The following is a 19,638-nucleotide window of genomic DNA, read 5'->3' on the forward strand; positions in this document are numbered from 1 at the left end:
TTTAATTTCAATAAAAATATTTATACATGAAACAAACAAAACATGACCAGAATTGAGGACCATTTACATGAATAGAAACGGCTTCTTGTTGTAGCCAGGATCTTCGCATGTGCTTTTGGTGAAAGTCTATCTGCTCAACAACTCAGGGATTTGGGGCACTAGGCAGTATATGATCATGAAAAAATACTGTTTCTATTCATAGGATCAAAAAGGATAGCAGATGCAAGAAGGATGTAAACTTTCCCTAACTAATCAAAGCAGCGTGAAGTCTGCTTGAGAAATCCTAGGTCATTTGCACCAATGAATAACTTGCAAATCAGGCTTTTCTTTTAAATGTATGATTTCGAATAATCAAGATCAGATATTTGCATGACTGTTAGGAAAAAAATACACTTGCATATTAGTTTTTTGCCCTATTTAACTTGGACATTCTCTATTTAGAACGCAATTGTCAAAATTGATTAAGAGAAACCGCTAAGAAAGAAAATATTAATGCTTTCCAATTCTGGAGGTCACTGTCCTGCCAAAGCTTATTGGGAGCTCACAATATTAAAACAATGACTCCACTGAAAATAGAAAAATACTGGATAAGCTCTAGTAACTCCAGCATCACACGAGGATGTGATTACTAATGTTTTCAGTGCAAAGAGGAGAATATAACAGGGAGGTTTAACAGGAATGCAGACAGGCTATTGCGATTAACACTGTTACTCAGACCTCATTTAATGAACGAGAGAGGATGCCATTTAAACTTCATCATCTCCACAGTTATCAATTCTAAATCAGACTGAACAGGCCCATGTGAGTACAAAGCTGTATGTATTTAACCTGTGAAAAACCCATTGATTTGTACCCCTGACACCACTGTACTAGCGATCGCATGACTTTGGGAAAGTCATTTTGCTTCTCTGACTCATAGTTTGCACATCTCTAAGGATAAGTACTTAAACTGCGCGTCTCAAAAGAGACTTAATTAGCTAATATTTGCACAAAAACTTGACATCTGGTGCTGAAATGCACTAGAGTGCAATACGCTATTACCATGTGCACACTAACACCCAGCCTTTAACATGAACTTGAATGTCTTTTCTTGCATTACTAGATTTTTCTGTAGCTTGCATTAAAACTCTGCCTTAACGTTTAGCAACACAACTTACGCAGGTACCGGTAAGCGATGCCAGTCTGATAGAGAGGCTTATTCCTCAAAAATGCTCAGAAGCCCAGAAGGTGCTGGCAGTTGCTGTCAGTCCCATCAGCTTTTCAGCGTGGGTAGGGTATTGCATTGAATGACCTCCTTCCAACACCCTAAATGCGGTTTAATAAAAGCTTAAACAACCTGGAACAATCCAAAGCCCCTTAAGACTGAGTAGTTTGTCTCAGTAAATGGCATATGGAAATTTTAATCAAAAACATACGGCATTTCACAGTTACATTTATCCAACTTTGGCTAGAGTAATGGAATATTTCCCCAAGTTTTATGTATAAAAATCAGTCTTTATAGCAAAGAAGATGCAATTATAAGCAAAACAAAAGAGCTGTAGCCTTTCATCCTTTATTAGGACCTACTTGGATTTGTACTTTACTTACGAAAATTGTTGATTCTTTTTCTAAGCGACCACTAGATAAGTCCTGGAAACCAAAGTTTGCTCTGTAAAGTAAACATTTTGCAGATAACACAGAAGGTACAAGCAAGGAAGACCACATCGGCTCATTTTCCTGCAAGTTTCCACCGGTGGGGGCAGTGTAATATTTGACCTTCGCTTTTTGTATTTATATCCGTTCTCATTTACAGCTCCGCCAACTGTTCGATTGTTAAGACCTCTGCCCAAGCGCAGTGGTTGCAGTGTTTGTAGACGAGGCCCACTTGGTTCCCATTATTGGCTGCAACGTGGAAATAACTCGGCACGTTCTGGAGACCAGAGCGAAACAAGGCGCCTTCCCTCAGGAGCCTGCAAGTCTCAGGCTATTGCTGATTTGACAGAGAGATCCCTATTTTTTATGAGAGCTAAGCTCTGTTTTGCCTGCCTTTGTTTGCCGGAGGAGGGTTTCCATGTTTTGCTTTTTCTTAAAAAAATCATTTATTTTAATGCATGGCATATTTTTAGAATGCAAAATCCGTAATTATGCTGGTTCTGAAATGAAGAGAGAACTCTCTATGCAAGAGGGCTGTTTTAGAACTATTAAACAACCCCCAAAATATTATAGAAAATTACATGATTAGTAAATGATTCAAATTGACAGTGACAGGCGTCTGCATATCTCTTAGAAAGCCAGTTTATGTGACTATATCATGTAGAAGGAATCACTGCTGCACATTGCCTTGAATGGCACTCTGTCAAAAACTCATACACCATTAGTGAACCCTTTGTCATTACATTTAAGGGTTTTTTTCCTAATGATTAGAAAAGCAGTGTCAATGCTATTTTTATCTATTATTCTTGTTTAACTGATATGAAACTATTTCTCCTTTTACTATATTCTAGCAAAAACATACACACATCAATCACTCCTTTATACATCACTGAATTTTAATTTCCAAGAGAAGACATGACTAATATTCAGGCTTAAAGAACAAATAACGTAAGTGGCTTTTATGCTGCTATATTTTACTTAAAGTCTATCTCTAGAGACTTTTGTAAAGCGAATTTGATAACACATCAGTGATATTGCTCTACTGCATCGATGTTAATAGCAAGTAGCTATCAAAGCATAACACCTGTATCTATATGTCTATCTGTATCTTCAAATGGATCATTATCCTTACAGAGTGTGCTATTCAATGAACCTTGATAGAGGATGTATGTGATTGAAGGAAAAACAAGAGGCTGTATCGGGGTGGTGAACTGGCACCGTGTTGAGCAGAGATCTTGGCTAACCCCCATTTATATACTGAGCATGACATCTACGGTATGGAATATTTCATTGGCCATTCCATTGTTCTACCTATGCTTCTATGGAAAGATGAAAAAAAGTCCTTGAATAGCGTAAACATCACTTAGCAACAACTAAAACCAATAGGTATCATTGGCATTCCTTTCACAGCAATCACTAGCAAGAAAATTAACCCTTTCCCAGCTGAAACCAGAACAAAGTGCCTGCTCCTGGGAAGGCTGACGCCACCCAGCTCATGTCCAGGAGGAGCACAGGAAGGGAAAAGGGTAGATGCTACCCACACATGTTAGACCGTGGGCACCATTGCAATGGTATAATTACTGTGAATCAGCAGTAACTGGATACTATAATCTCTAGCGTTAGCACCATTGTAACTGCGATAAAAATATTTCTCTGATTAGGTTACTAATACTTCAGTTGGATCATCAAGAAATCCTTTGCTCAGGATTTTTTAAAAAGGCGTTTTTAAAGCTCATATAAATTGCGTGGGGTCTTTGGTTTGGTATTTCACCCTTGAGGCTTGGCTGTAATTTGGATACAAGAAATGTAAATGGTTAAAAATTAATTTGATAAAAATTGACCTTTAGTACATATATAAAGTGAACTTTGAAGCACATATACGATAGGAAGTAATGATAAAGGTAAGGGGTAGTGTAAGGGATGGACGATAAATTCCCTGACGAGGGGCAGAAGGCCTGCCAAGCCTTCAATGGAATGCCTCAAACACTCGCAAGGAAATAAATAATGCAGGCCTGGCCTTCAAAGAACTGATAAGGCTAACACTTCTGGCACCTGAAAGTGCGGGAGAACTGTCTTGTGAAGACAGGATAGTTCTGTTACTCGTGTGGTGAGCTTGCTAGTTCTCAGTTCTCAAGGCCATTGTGTCCGATGAGTGACCTTAGCTTCATTATCTGCAAAATGCATATGAAAGCACATACCCTGCATATGCTAATGAAGATTATAGAGATCATGCTAAACATGTGTGACTATGGCACTCGTCTCTCCACCCAAATCATGCTACACGTACACGTCACCTGGGAGAAGGGAGAAACCTGAGACAAGGCTGTCGTCAGCAAGGGGGGTGGACTGTGCTAATTCAGCAAGCATAAAAGGGGAAAATAAGTGGGGGGAGGGAACAAAAAAGAAACAAAAGAAGAAGATAGTGCCTGGGAAAATTCTTCCCAAGAAATACGACCATACCCAGGAGGATTTTTACAAGAAAGACGATGATTATGCCTGGGAAGAATCCCTGAAAGAGATGCTGGAACCAGGACCGGTGATATCTTTATCTCTGTCTTTTCCTTTCTCTGTCCCTCAGTTTCTCTTTTCTCTTAGAATTGTTAAGTAACAGTTAGAGTTGTGAAGTAATGACCTTAAGTACAATGTTAAGTACCACTTGCCATAAATTGTCCTATACCTGTTGTTAAGTAACATAACGTATACCCCACCACTTGCCATAATTTGTTATATACCTAACCAATTATAGTGGACTTGTTAAGACCTATACTAACCATTTTGGTAAGCTAATAAATGTTTCTATATGGACCTTGAGATTTATCTCACCTTAGTCCACACTGTTGAGAATTTACAAATCTGAAGTCACTTACCCCCCCTCCTTCCTGAGAGTGGGACGTGACAGGTAATTATTTCTTCATATATGTGAAACACACAATCCACTTATACACATAGAAACGGCCAAGACACCTCAAGTCAATTTTCAAGCATGACTTAAATAGATTTATGGAGCATTAATGTGGTTTGCCTTCTCATTCCCCTTCTATAATTTTAAGATGGTCCCAGCAATCTAGGATTTAGAATCATGTTTAAGGTCATATGCAGTCCTTGAATCAAAGTCAATGGGATTTTTTTATTATTATTGAAGACCACATGACTTATCTCAAAGGTATTCTGAATAGTTTAGCAATGACGCCTTGCTGAACAAAAAAAAAGAGTGACCAGAGAGTTTGTCCAAGTCTTCCTGGTTCAGACGGAATAAAGAGCCTTCTACCAAGAAATAGCTTGTATGCCCTCTTCCGAACTGTTTTCATCAGATTTACATAACTCTCCACATACAACAGAGCATACTTTCATGTCCTGGACAAAATACACAACCAGATGGAGACAGAAGTTATTTGCATCAGCTGCCCATGGAATAATATGACTTCACTGGCTGTAGACTAGAAACTACGCTAATTTGGCCCATAAAATAGTCTTGAAGATGGGATTCTAGTGCATCTCAATCAATTTCAGATTTTAGAGGACATCGGTTTGAAGAAAACATAGCCCGTCTATATGAAGGCAGGCTGAAAGCACTTTAACTGATGACTAGCACCCACGAAAGCATTAAAGCTTTTTGCTCTCGAAACACTTGACAAGATTTGCCTCCTGGTATTTATGGCTCCAATATCTCTAAACACTGTCTCTATAAAACCTGTGCCTGACTTTTTAAAAGCAGGGGTTTATGTCATCCCCTTCACAAATACACAAAGATTAAGTTTTTCTGCCCATGTCCTTGCTGTTGTGTCAAGACTACACAACGGGCTATGCAACTCGGAATAAAACCCCCTTTGATATGGAGCTTAATAGAATTTTAGTTTTAGAGCTGGTGTTCTAATGAATAATTTTTGAAGTCACTGACTTCAGAAATAGTTTACAAGTCTGGGGATGAAAGCTTTCTAATTTGACCTTTAGAACAAAAATTTCACTGGGATTTCTACTTCGCTGAAAGAAAAGTTTTAGAGGTAAACAACTTGCCATTTTTCTACTCTGCCTCTCCTTTGGAAAATATTTTTGCTTGGACTTTATTACTGCAGGCATTAAACAAGGGCCTGCCTGTGCGTCTTTACCAAGTGTCCAGCTCCAGCTTGGACTTCTAGACCTTCCCTTTCCCTGACCCTTCCTGCTCAGAAACTGTTATTGTTCCCACAAGATGCAAAAATACTCAGTGACCCTTCACCATGGGGGCATCTGCAGCTGGAGGATTTTCACAGTGTGGTTTGCTCTGAAGGCTTGACTTAGCTATGCAATGAGAAGAGAAGCGTTGCTGGAGGAGTCACGGGTTTGAACTCAAACCAGATATCTGAGGAGGACATGCTGTCTCCAGCCAGGGAGAGGGGCTCACAGCTCCTCCCGTCTGAGCCAGGAGTGAGCCGCAACGGCCACGCTTGGGTTAGGAAAGGAGAGAGCTGGTGTGCTGGTACGCAAGCCAAGATCTTGTTTTCCTCCCAAGCCCTCCCCGCTCTCCCTGTCACTCACATCTCTGACCTATGTATCATCTTGGACTTTGACATCTCTATCTCGGTTCTCATACTGAGACTATGTTTAAATCTTGCCAAGTCTTTCTGACCACCATCTATCAAAGACAGCCCGATTTGTCTACCTGCATGGCAAAAATTCCTCCTCAGGCTTTTACCTTGCATTCGAAAGATGGGGACAGCTTTTCCTTGAGTGTTACCAATGCTGCTGGCCAAAACGCAGCTGCGGGAGTCATGGATCCTCGCCCCGTGCTTGGACCGCTTTCTCCTTCCTCCATCACCCTCAGCCCGAGCTTCTTTGTCCATGTGGGGACAGCTCCTTCCTGCACAGTACATCCTCAACACCTCACTGGGATTTGATCCTTGCTTCCGAACAGGCAATAAGGCAGCCCTAGCGCTTTTTTTGCCTTCCTTCGTGCCACTCATCTTACTAGGAAACAGGAGCTCTTAGCAATATCTGCAAGGCACCCACTGTTCTCTTCCCAAATCAAATCACTTTTTACTATGATACTATCAAAAAAAGAAAAAAAAAGTCCTCCTCAACTTTATGTTCCATTTCATAAAAGGTACCTGTTTATTTTCTTTCTAGAGGAAATATTTCAAACGTCCTTTCTGAAGCAACTCTTCTGCTTGAGACAAAATGCTGAGGACTCAGAAAATTTTATTTTATTACTTTAATCTGGAAAGTCTGGGCAGACATTTCCCCTTGGGTTGACTCAAACAGAGTTATTTCACTCCCAGATTTTTTTTTATGTTTTCCTAGCAAATAATGCGTTATTCACACACCCTCTTCCAGCACACACAATTCTGCAATAGCAGAAAGCAGTATTTTTACTGGCAGCATGAGATGTGCACAGTCCTCTCTCTCTTCATAGCTGAGCATTAACATTGCAGATGCCTCGCGTGTACCCCACTGGAGCATGCTCTGCTGCACCTTCTTACTTTGTGCAGCTAAATGGGTGCAAATACAGACCACCAAATAATATAAAGTAATGTGACACAAGCTTGTTGAGCTGGAAGTTTCAAAGAAAAATTTCTCTTTGCTTGACAGAAACACAAACAAAAAAGACCCCACAGAGATGCTGGTCCTCTGAGGGTATCTAGCGGTTCAGCTTGCCTATGGAAACGTACATTATCATGCCAGGCAGCATCTCTTAGAAAGGAGATATATTTTCATTCTGTTCATCTCTCGCTCCTAATGAATTATGAAACGGCAGTCACGTTTGTTGCAGACAGGAAAACTAACATGGGACAACCTTTGACAAACATATTTAAAGCGCCGCTGTCTTTTGCATGCCAACGCTGACTCCCTGATTTTGCTTTCCAGAAGAAATTAGAGAAGAAAAAACAAAACAACGAAAAAGCAGACACTAGGATAAAATTGTTCTGCACTGGTCTTACATCCCCTCAACAGGAACAGAAATTTTCTTACAGAGTCCCCCTCTGGCCTGTTGGTATAGTCTGTGCTTGACCAGGGCGTCCCATAACTGCTTTTTTACATACATTTAAAGACATCACTGATTCGCACTGATATAGAATCAGTAAGGATCAACCTAAGGATAATAATTATTTCTTCAAACTGGGTAAATAGTATTATTTCATTTTTCAGACCATGGGATTTTGAGCCAAAAGAGGAGGTGTTACAAGAAGCATCCTAGTAACAGAGAAAATAACATAGACCTCCTGATTTCTTGTCCTATTCTCTATCTACTGGATCTAAAATGATTACAGTGTGCGACAAAAACATATGCTTACAGCTCTTCAGACATTTGTGCCACTCTAGGATGAGTTTTTGCAAGACGTTCGGAAAGATTTGTAATGGGAAAGAACATAAATCAAAAGAAGCCTTAGTTGCAACCACAGATGTTTATGTGGTTTGGTATCACCTGGACAGCAAAGGTTCACAGACCTGACATACCTCTAATGTCTGTAATGGAGAGAGCGAGCAGGTGGAGATTAAGTGTTACGGAAATGATGCCCCAAATTCATTCCTGCATGATGAAAGCACGGCAACCATGGATGCGTGTGTGAAATCACGAGCGAGGACCACTGCGTGGGGACACAGCATAGTTCTACCCTGGCTGCTTATGACCATATCGCTGTCAAGGTCTCTGGAATTCTTAATCAGAATTTCAAAATATTAACATTCAAAGGAAGTGTCCTTATTAAATCTTAATAATTATCTGTAAGTCAAGAGGGAAAGATTTCTTTTAAATTTATGAGTTTTCAGTTGTTCATATCTCATTTTGTCTTTTCAAGAAAGCATGGTTCAATCTTGTTGAATAACCGAGTTCCCTGAAGGGTCACCACACTCTCAACGATACTACATTATATTGGCATCTACATTTCCAGGCTATTTCATTCATTGTCAAAATAATAATTTAAATTTACAGTTTATTTTCCTCTCTTAGATATGCACCCTTCTAGCTGTCATCAGAGGAAGCCAACTGGACATCAGCGATTTGCAGAGGTAAGGCTGTACTCAATAAAGGTAGGTGGGCTCTATTCTAAAGTGATGAAAATGAAACTGTAATACCATCTACATAGCTGTTCAACTGTTCCTATCCTCAACTTTAAGAAAAAATGCTCAGAAAAATATTCCGTAAATACAGTCACAGTCAGAGGATTAATACTAAGGACACACTAATATTCACAGCATACTCCTATTTTCATTCTCATTTTTAGCCTTCAAAGAGTGGGATAAATGTCAGATGATGTGCACTGATTCCCTAATAATCTAGTGGTAAGCAGCCAAACAGGCCATGAATGGGAACTGCCTTGCTGGTAATACAGGTCAGCCGGAAAGGCTTCAGGAGTAAAACAGAGAACAGGAAATGTTGCTGATAAATAGCATGGTATAAGCTCCTGCACAAAGACACGGGGAAAGCAGGGAAAGACAAAGTCTTGCTCTCTCCTTAGCTTACCGTAGGAGCTTCACACCGTTTTCTTTACGACCTAGGCATTGAGCATATAAAAAGAAAAGACAGGCGGTATTAAGTTAACAGCTGAGATGCCAAAGTTACTGATAAAGCCTAAGGTGAGAAGATCTTGAAATGCAGAGACCCGCTCCATTTCAAAGTGAAATTATCCCAAAAACCTGGGCTCAGAACCTGAATACTTACTGCTTCATTCAGAACATCAGAGAAAACGAGAAAACTCTCTTTTTATTTCCTTCCAGGTTCAGTCAGGGGTTTTCCACAGCACCCTGACATGATTTAGCACAAGGATAATTTTCTCAAGACTAGTAAGAGTTTCACATAACAGATGAGCTTTTTTCAAGGCAAGCTCACATTGTTGAACCTTGGCACGCTGGGATCAAATCTAAGCATTCATTATAATGCAAACATATTAAACAAACATCTACATCTGCATTTAGTTCTTAAAAGATTCAGCCGCTAGATTTAAAAAAATAATATTTTGAATATATGTTATTTTACATATTAAAGGCAAAATCAATAAATACGAGAGAGACAGGAAAAAACTGTCAAGCCTGTGCCTTGCTGTTCCCTAAATTTCTAAGCCACAAGAGCAACTGGGACGCTGTGACCAACCTGTGATTTTCAGGGATGCTTGGGGTTGGTGGCAACTCTCCTGCCTGGCGCAGCAGCTCCCAGCCACGGCCCCTGACACCTCCCTGTGCAACATTCCCTGCTCTCAGCAGCACTATTTCTGCATGATATAAACCAAAAGACACTTCCAAAATAACACTGCAGGCTTATAAGATTACCAGCTTTGAGAGAAGGTGCGCTGATTATTTACAAATGCTCTGCCACTGCTTTAAGTAATAATGTATTCGTCTTATTTATAACCCTTGGGTGGAAACAAAGCAGGTATAAATCCTACGTTTCTGTTTTAAGTTAAGGGTCCTTCTATCAAAGATGAAAGTAAAGTAGGTTACAGATCTATCCTCTGCTACATACTCCCTGTTGGTCCTATTCATCAAAAAAAAAAGGAAAAAAGAGCAGCTTACATGAGGCTTAGCCTAGTTTTCCGCCCATCAGAGACTGCGTGGCCAAGGTGCCGAGGTTGGGAGCTGGGTCTCTAACACCGACGACCGCACTTTGCACAGCTGAGTTAAGATTTCAGCCAAGGAGAGAAACATGGGGAAACGTGTGCATGTAGAAAAAGTCAAATAAACGTGCTTGTTCCCTTGTTAAGAGCACACCCTGCACCACATCAAACCCGGTCCTGGGGGCCCAAGCACTAGGAGTGTCTCATTTTGGGTAAGACCTTTTCCTGATATAAATGGTGTTCTTCCTTTAAAGGACACCGTAGGGGTAATCACAGACTCTATATGCATACAGGAAACCACTCTCTTGAGCCAAATTTCTCATAATTAGCCCCAGATCTTATCTGATGGCCTAGACAATTTTAATATTATAACTTTGCAGAAAGAGGGACACCACAAACAGCCCGTGCCCTGCTCTTACGAGCTATGACCCATCAGCTTCATGTGCATCACGGTGCGCGGAGGAAAACAGGGATCCACGTCCCAGTCACTTCAGTGGGACTGGGGAAGGCTGGGGGGACGGGGCCTCTGGCAGCGGACGGAAGTGCACATGCAAGCTCCAAAATAATGCTTTATTTGCAAAGTTTTGGGAGGTACAAAATAACTGTTCCTTTAGGAAGAATGAAAAGTTTAGCAGATGTCTCTCACCAGAAAATCTGTAACCAAAATGGATTTATTTATTGGACCCAGAATTTAAATTGTGTGCTGTATAACTGGGAAATGTTACAGTGGGTTTTTTCGGTCTCCCTGGAAACTGAAGTCAGCCAGAGGAGGCAGAGCCTCTGCAGCCAGGTGCCATTCCTTGCTGCCACACTGCCACTCCCAGGCACCACAATGAAACCAGAGGCTCCGAAAGGCTTCAAAGGGAAAAAATGAGACAGCAAAAGAGATTTTGGGGTGCACACAGGAATGCAAGCCACGTTAAGAAAACCACTTCCTGAAGATTTAAGAAAAACTTAAGAAAATTAAATGATTTAGGGCAGATTCATGGGCCCTGGGTGTAAGCATACTCCAGTTGTTAACTGAGAGTGTTAACTCTGAATAGTGACCGTGGGCATGGGAGGCAGCACGCTGATGAAAATGCCAGGAAAAACTAAATTAACCTATGGGAAAAGCTGCAGATTTGAAGCCCAGGCTCTGAAGAAGCAGAAAGCGTACCTGAGCAAGAAATAGCCAAGTGCAGTATTTCAATATCTGGGTGAAAACCAGCCTTGGAGCAGAGGAACGCATGTCCTGCTGCTGCGTGAACCGGGAAAAGGAAGGAGCCACGAAAACATGCCGAACTGGGTTTCTGCCCTTCACAAGCAGAAAAACCTTGAAAAAATAAACTTCATGAAGAGGGCAAGTACAGGCGACCAGCAGGCTGCTGAGGGACGAGGAATGCCACGCACACCCGCCATCCCAGCTGCAGTCCCACTCCGGATAAAAACAACCCAAACCCTCTGTTCCCCTTAATTTCCAGGAGGTTTAAGAACACATCATCTTTTCTCAACTCTCAGACGTTAGTAATCACTGCGGAACTGATTTAATTTGCGTGCCGAATGCCTTATTCAGGCGAGCGGCAGTGCATGGCTTCATTGATCAATCAATGCGATTGTTGTTGCGCTTGTTTGTTTAGGCGAGGCAAGGCAGATACTTTGGTGGTTTTCTGAAAATGTTTTCATTATTAATTGTTCTTGAAAGAATTACTTCATTGATAATTTAATCTCCGAAAAGAAAATGAATGCACTTCAGGGCAATAAGAGGGTACAACAGTAAAGAATGTGAGCAGCAATTATAATTTGTTTCTTAGCAACTAATAGCAAAAATTATGGGATTTGCTCGGGTACAAGATATAACAGGAATCATTCCAGCAATGGGAATATCGAAAAAAATCCTGCTCGGTATAATGTTGGGAGTAATTTTCTTTTTCTACCATTGCAGTGAAATTATTTTGGGATGGTAGGTCAAAGCCCCAAAGTATTCTCATTACAACCACATTATTACTGTATTTTCTGTTACCATTTGCACTGCACAGCGCTGAGTCCTAGCTGCTAATTCATGCGTAACAATTATTTTCGCAGAAACACTTCTGTAAAACAAATTCCTTTCATAAAGTGTGGGGAGAAAGAGTTTTCAGAAACAATACTGTGATTCCCTGCAGTTAGGAATATGTTCATGGTAACGAAGAAAGTAAGAGTTTCTACAAAGGAACAATCCAATGGAAAATGTACAAAAGGTAAGTCTGAGGCTGCTGTCCCAGTTAGCGGTGGAGGGAAGCCTACCTCCAGGCACCGTTTAATCTTCAAACACAGTAAAACAGTTCAGGCTACATTCCACACAAAAAATCAGCCATTTCACTCGACCGGGGCCATCTGCAGGAGGAGGAGACCTTTTCCCTTCCATCTCATCTCACCTGCTGGCAGCCCAGGGCTCCCCAGGGCAGCACCACCACGCTTTGCTGCTGTTCCAGCATCCTCTGAGGGCACCTCCCCTTCAACCCCCTCACCACAGAATCATAGACTGGTTGGAGTTGGAAGGGACCTTAAAGATGACCCAGTCCCACCCCCCTGCCCTGGGCAGGGACACCTCCCCCTAGACCAGGTTGCTCCAAGCCCCGTCCAACCTGGCCTTGAACCCCTCCAGGGATGGGGCACCCACAGCTTCTCTGGGCAACCTGGGCCAGGGGCTCACCACCCTCACAGGAAAGAACTTCTTCCTAATACCTAATCTAAATCTCCCCCCTTCCAGTTTAAAATGGTTCCCCCTCATCACTACACTCCCTGATCAAGAGACCCTCCGCAGCTTTCCTGTAAGCCCCTCTCTCCCAGGGTCTCACTTCTGTTCTAAAAATTGGTGCCTTGGCCCCTGGACATCTCAGTATCATTTTTGCCAACTGCAGAAAATATCCATAGCATTGGCATGGACCTGTTAAATTACAGAGTCGAAGGGAACTCCTTCATAGAAAATTGGTATGGGTCAGAAAGGCACCGATTTCAGAGAAGCACCTCTGGGTAGAGCAGGAGGAAGGACGTCAACTGCCCTCCCAGTCTGGGGGTGGGACAACGTGCAAAATGCTAAAAACCCCTGAAAAGCAGATCCCATTTCTCTAACAGGTCATGTTTCACAGACATCACTTTTAGGCAGTTTTTATAACGACGGGGGGCAAAACAATGGCATGACTGAAAAACTGCACTGATTCGAACTTGATTTTCCCCTTCGGACACTCATTTCAAAATCAACGGCATGTGACAACCATCAGCACTGATGAGAAAGGCAACAACTACTGCATGGCTACTCACCCACTCTCCGCAGGGCTCATTTTTAAATGAGCATTACTGCAGGTAGCACTGCCTTTGTGTATTTTCAGGTTAAACTGCACATCCTGCTGAGGAGTTTAGGGCCAAATTGAGTCTAGTTATCACAGCAGGGAAAGGATGTTTCATCTACCAGCATTGGGGATGGCTCCACAGGAGAAGACAGGGGTTGTCCGGCAGGAGAGCGGAGCAAAGCCGTGGCCCTGTCCCGGGGATGCATTAGCTGCCACAGGGGAGGTGGCGATGGAGCAGACACGGGCTGAAGACGCCGGGATGGGAACACAGGGGTGTCCAGATCGACCCTCCACACTGCTCCTGGAGCCGTGCAAAAATGACTGGCTCCAAAGCTTTGGTGGTAAAAAACAAACTGTGGCTCCAGCAAGATAAAATAAATATCAAAGCTAATCTCTAATTAGAGATGTTATCCTATAGGTGCTCATAAATCAGCTGAAAGGTAAGATAAGAAGTGCCATTCTCTTTGCTGGGGAAAGTCCTGTCTCGCTCATCCCACCCTACCAATGGGACTGAAAAAGCACAGATCTGGACATCACCTAGTAAAGAATTACGAACAGAAGGGGAAACACTACCTAGTCTTTTTATTCCTGAACACATCTCCACCAGTGTTGCTCATTTTGAACAGGTTTGACATGCTGACCCTTTTCTTCATTACCAGCCTCTGGTTAAGCAAGAGCAAACCCAGAGACAGCAGACGAGCCCCAAGACACATGAAAGCTGGCACCCTCCATGGTCACCCACACATGGAGACAGACTGTCTGCAAAGACATTTCTGGTGGGAAGCCATCGTGACTCAGCTGCCCAAAAGCACCATCCTTTGGACATCTATCACACTTGATACTCAATAGAGGGTAGGAGAAATAGATATGAAAGCCTTTGGGTCATTACCCGCACAGGGTGTGGAGTACAAGCATAGTCCAGACAATCAGTAGTAGCTGCTAGCAAGTAAGATTAATGCTAGCAAAGGCCACCAAAATAAGTGAAACTAAATCTTAACGCGTAGTTCTGAGAAGGGTCTGCAAATGTTGTGCAGAACCGGCTGGTGAGCTTCTCTAAGGAATGGCATCGATGCTGCCTTGCACTGGGGACAGACAAGCTCTTGAAGCTTTTCCCAGGACTCAACTTTGCAATTTTATGTCTATGGAAATACGGGTATAATTGCAACTATCAGCACCTGTGTGCACTGATGTGCCATTTTGTAAATTATTTCACAGTCAGTAGGAATAATTTGGCCAGGACGCTGACGAAAAGCCCACCGTGTCCCCGGTGTACAGCTCTGCAGCGAGCGGTACCGCTCCCCTGCCCACAGCCAGGCGCTGCTCAGCACCTCCCAGTCATGCCACAGAGAACGGGAGCTGAGCAGGCAGAAGAACTTGCAAATTCATCGCTTTCTGAGGGGTATGGTCCAACTCTGGTGCCACTAAAAATCAATACAAGTTTTATCTTCGACTTAAATGGAAGCAGGATCCGGGCCACAGTAAACAGCTTTAATCATACGTCTGAATGGGTGAGAACATCTTTAAACTGCAGCATCAGAGCTGCGCCACTTTCCAGGCATAACTTCTTATTGATTTCAGTGTTATTTCCCAACAGAAACTACAGTACAGTGAATAAATTGTTGAGCTAAGCCCCATCCCCTAAAATAAAAAGCACATAATTTAATCTAGTTCAGCTATGTTTTCGTATATCATTTTGGAAAAGCCATTACTACAATCCATACTCAAGAGTTTAAAGCTTTTTTTTATTTTGTGAGAGACTATATTGCCGTATTGCCATAAGCACAGGGTTTAGGGTATCATTAATCCATATTCTGTTATTGTGGCACAGCAGATTCCTTACTTCCCAAAAATATGTTCATTTCAGAGACAACTAGCATTGCAAAAAAAAAAAAAAAAAGAGAGAGAGAGATAAAGAACAAATTTGAAATGTAAATGACATATCACAAAGCAAGTATTGGGGGAAAATATTAGCACTTTTATCGTAATGAGTTTGTAACCTAAATACATATTTCAAGGATTAAATTGCTGACCCTCCCTGACCTCCACAGAGGTTGAATAGCTAGATCGCAGTTTAATCTTCAGTGAAAACGCCAGAGAAGAATAACGCAGCCCTTGAAGAACGAACGAACATATATTAATGATGCCCCAGGATTCAGAATTTAACCCTTAAGAGAAGAAAATCAAGCTCAAAACCCCCAGACATCAGTCTCAAAAGACTCAGCAATAACTTTCCTCAGAAATAAAAATGTGGTAACACAAAAACCACACAACGTGCTGATCAGGCTGGAAAATATGGGATTGTTCAGGCGAAGGGGAAAGCTACAGACAGGTTGAACAGCACAGTCTTGAGCCTCTGACCAGATGGTTTTCCACTCTTAAATCATAACGTGTAACGTTGTGGGATGTAAGAGACCAAACTGAAGTGCTGGAGCTGGGTCAAAGACTGCATGTGCTGTCTAGGGGCCAGACAAGGGTGGAAAATCAAGGAAAATAACCTGATAAAAGGGAAAAATCCTGAGATGGCAACTGAGGGCAAAGAGGCTTAAGAGAGCTCTCCAGTGGCTAGAAAGGGTCCTCCCCATACAGGGTTTTAGGATACTCCATGCAGAACCTACAAAAGGCCATTCAAAATGAACCCCTTCAGAACAAAACCACACATAGGGAAGTAGTTACATTAAGCAGTGTGACTGCATCCACACATCTAGGACATCCAGGCTGAAAAACATTAATTACTAACACATATGCCCATTTTTATCTGTTCTTGGAGGCAGAGCTTTTGTAATAAACTTAAACCACTCTATGTATTTCATAATTCAGCCAATTCTGGTTGCAAACCCTTTGATTATACAGGGCAAAATGACTTACTGTTTTGTGAAAGAACAGAGCTTACCTTGATAAATGGGTTTTTTTTACTTAATCCAAATGTTTGTAATCTGATTACACTGTTTTAGCAATCTAAAATAAATTTTAGGAATAAAAAATAATACATTTATTCAAGTTCCCCATCATCATTTTAACGGGAAAAGAACAAGCTCTGGTTTTGAATTCAATCATCTTAACTAAGAATCAGTCAAACCAGATCTGAATTTGGTCAACTAGAAAACTTGAAAGATTTTTCCCAGATGTATATTCATCAAGATAAATACATTAATGAGAATTTAATAAACACACTGTATCTGAAGCAAAGATAAAATGTTAAAAGGTTGATTGTTCCTCAGTTTTCATGCAGAACTCGCTGCGTTTGCAAGCTCCTGGTTATTTAGTGCATAACAGTTTAAACGAGCAGGGAAGTTCATGTATTTCCACTTAAGTAGTGAGTGGCAAATGCAGTTGCCAGCATCAGCATCCTCCCGCCTCGTCCCTGTGAAGCCTGGGACCAGCATCTAAAGGGCTGCAACCTGGTACCCAGCCTGTCCATAAAGGACTGACTTCAGCAAACAGTATGAGCCCCGCCAAGGGGGTACTGAGGTGCTTTGCTCTGAACAATGCTCCCCAGAGGTAGCAGAAAGCCGCGATTCACAAGACAGAGCCTGCTGTGAAACACGTGGTCTCCAGAGAGGCAGAGCAATGCAGTATTTATGAATCAATCACCCTGACATACTGAAATCTGGAGTGATGAGACCGGTCTTGAGGAAGCTGTTCATTACCCATCCAGAGTGAAATCGCACCTTCAGTCACGGAAAAGCACAAGCAGGTCATAAGCAAACAGATAATATATTGTAAACTATGCGAGGAGACAGAGACTTGCCTTTACTTGCAGTAATACTTCTTATTACAAATCACTTCTCTATATCATGTGAACCTGGTGTCTGTTGGCATTTTTACCTTTTCATTTTTGCAGCTGCAGCACATCAGCTTCTCAGTCAAAAGCGTCTTTCATGAAACTCTACTGGAAGTCCAGCTCACCATTACTGATAGCTTCATGGCTGGGAACAGATTGCCCTGAACTCCTGCATGTGCATGGCAAGAATACTTCATAGTAGGTCCTGCTGTAATTACTGAACTGCTACACACACGCCTCCCAGGACAACGGCACAGGGAAATCAGAGAAATGACGGATGAATAAGCACGTGTATCTATTCTCTGCCTTCACCTTCACAACTACATGAGAAAAAAGATGACTCGTGGTCCTGTGTTATCATTTGCCTGCTCTTACAGGCTTTACCCTGTACCTCGAAACGTCTTCTTGTAATTTCATATAACGCTAATTCACATCAAGACCTATGCCTTTTTATTATCCTTAGCTTTCAGCAAGAAGCTGCAACTCTGAATTTAACCCAAAATAAATACGAAGTAGCCTGTTTTCCCTTTTACACAGAGTTACAAAATATCACCCATACCTGAAAGCTTCAGTACTAAAATTTATGACTTGTGAAAACTATCATTGTTAATTTATCCCTTGAAAATAGTATGCTGCTTCAAATATTTTGAAGCTTTAATTCTCCAAGGAAAGGAAAAATCAATGGTGAGAGCCCACTTGCCAGATACTTTCCTAGGTGGCCTTTTTCTCAAGAAATAAGACATTTTACCCTGCATACTATTTCTAATTTTACCTAAATACTCATAAACCAAGGCATCTATTCCTCATTCACATTTTCCCTCTAAATCCAGGAGTTTCCTGTACTCCATGAACAGCATTAGACATGGCTATTAAAGCAGGCATTGCTCGCAGATTTTCTGGCATGCTGCAGGAACGGAGCCCGTGTTGTTACTTACAAGCAAACTGAAGCTTTGCTTCTCTGCTGACAATTGTTCCAAACGGGTTTGTTGCTACACACTGGTATGTTCCAGTATCTTGGGTTTTATTGGGATTATTGATCAACAGGTTGCCTTCCACCACGCTGTAGCGGTAATCCATACCAATGTCAATACTGGTTCCATTTAACTTCCACCTATAGCACAAAATGCCGAAGTTAAATTCTGCTAATATTAATGAATACTCCTGGGTATTTGAAAATACAACATGTAGTAAATAAAGAACGATTTAAAACATCTTTGACTCCTTATGAAAAAAAAAAGAAAGCATGAAAATGCAAATTTCCTCCACAGTATTGAAATATTCCAGTATTAACTGAAAGAGCAATATCCTTGACATATATTTCAGTCTCTGTTATGATTAATGCTTCTGTAGTTACTAGTGCTGCTGCTCTTTGGAATTAATCATTTTGCAAAGGGAAGTCCCAGAAACAGGATCTTTAAACCACTGAAGTCCACCGAGGTTTCTTTTCCTCTCCCAACTTGCTGGCTGTCTGTTTTTAAATTTAAGAAAATTCACTCAACACAGATGTTGTCACAAACTGGGGCACTGAGAAATTCCAGCATCAGGTTGCCCCAGTTAGAGCAACCCTCATCCCCCACCATCCCTTGATGGATAATGGGAGGCAGCCACAGGCCCATAGCTGCTCTCTTTACCAGAACGTAGAGAAACAATTTGAATATGTTTGCACCACTGAACCAACAGAGCTTATTGCATTAAACAGTCGGTCATGTCAGAAGACAGCACAGTGGCTGAAGTCTGATGACTCTAATTGGTTTCAGAGTGGCGTTTACTTTGGTGAACAAAATGAGAAATGCACTAAAGGAAAAAAACCAGCAGCCTAAATGGTTTACAGCAGCACCATCACTGTGGTAGTGCAGCAGCTTTTTTTTTTTCTAAGGCTCCCAAAGCAGTTACTAAAGCTGCAAACAATTAAGAGCTTTGTCCACATTTATGGAAAAGGATTGTTAATCTGGGAGCTGAGATTATTTACAATCTCTTTGTAACCTTTTTGAACTGTTGTCCAAATTTTGCAATTGCGTTGCAATACGTGGTGCTTTCCTGATGCCTGGGTTTTTGTTATCAGCATCGTGGCAGACTCCAGGGGCATCACTGAGTTACTCTGCACGATCCATGCAGCCTCTTGGGGGATACTGCTGTAGTGCAGAGATGGTGCTAAAGAATAGTTAAACATTCAACAAACCCAATGGTTGGTCTGGGATTTCCTTTTACTTCGCAGCTCAGCTTCACTTTCTTTTCCTCTGAATCCAAGGGGAAGATCACGCTGTTGGGCTCCTGAAGGAAAACCGGCCCATGCAGTGTGTTGTCGTCTGCATTAAACAGAGGAAAAATGTGACAGATACTTGATGGAACCTCCACATACCTGGTGTTAAAATATAAAATAATATCATAGCAG

At 41.7% G+C, this 19,638-nt stretch overlaps 1 protein-coding gene across 4 annotated transcripts in view; it reads right to left on the reverse strand.

Annotated features, from left to right (window-relative positions):
* Positions 1-19,638, reverse strand: part of CNTN4 (contactin 4) — a 345,846-nt gene that overhangs the window by 113,168 nt on the left and 213,040 nt on the right. For 3 of the 4 annotated variants that reach the window (XM_063347948.1, XM_063347947.1, XM_063347946.1), the window contains exons 4-5: positions 19,426-19,552; positions 18,182-18,357 (exon numbers count right to left, since the gene is read on the reverse strand). The exons of the other annotated variant lie outside the window; for it this stretch is intronic. In XM_063347948.1, coding sequence (XP_063204018.1) covers positions 18,182-18,357; positions 19,426-19,552 — 303 coding nt within the window. The remainder of the gene's footprint in view (positions 1-18,181; positions 18,358-19,425; positions 19,553-19,638) is intronic. 4 annotated transcript variants of the gene reach the window in all.

The sequence above is a fragment of the Chroicocephalus ridibundus genome, chromosome 10 (assembly GCF_963924245.1).
Source record: "Chroicocephalus ridibundus chromosome 10, bChrRid1.1, whole genome shotgun sequence".
In the NCBI taxonomy this organism is placed as follows: domain Eukaryota; kingdom Metazoa; phylum Chordata; class Aves; order Charadriiformes; family Laridae; genus Chroicocephalus; species Chroicocephalus ridibundus.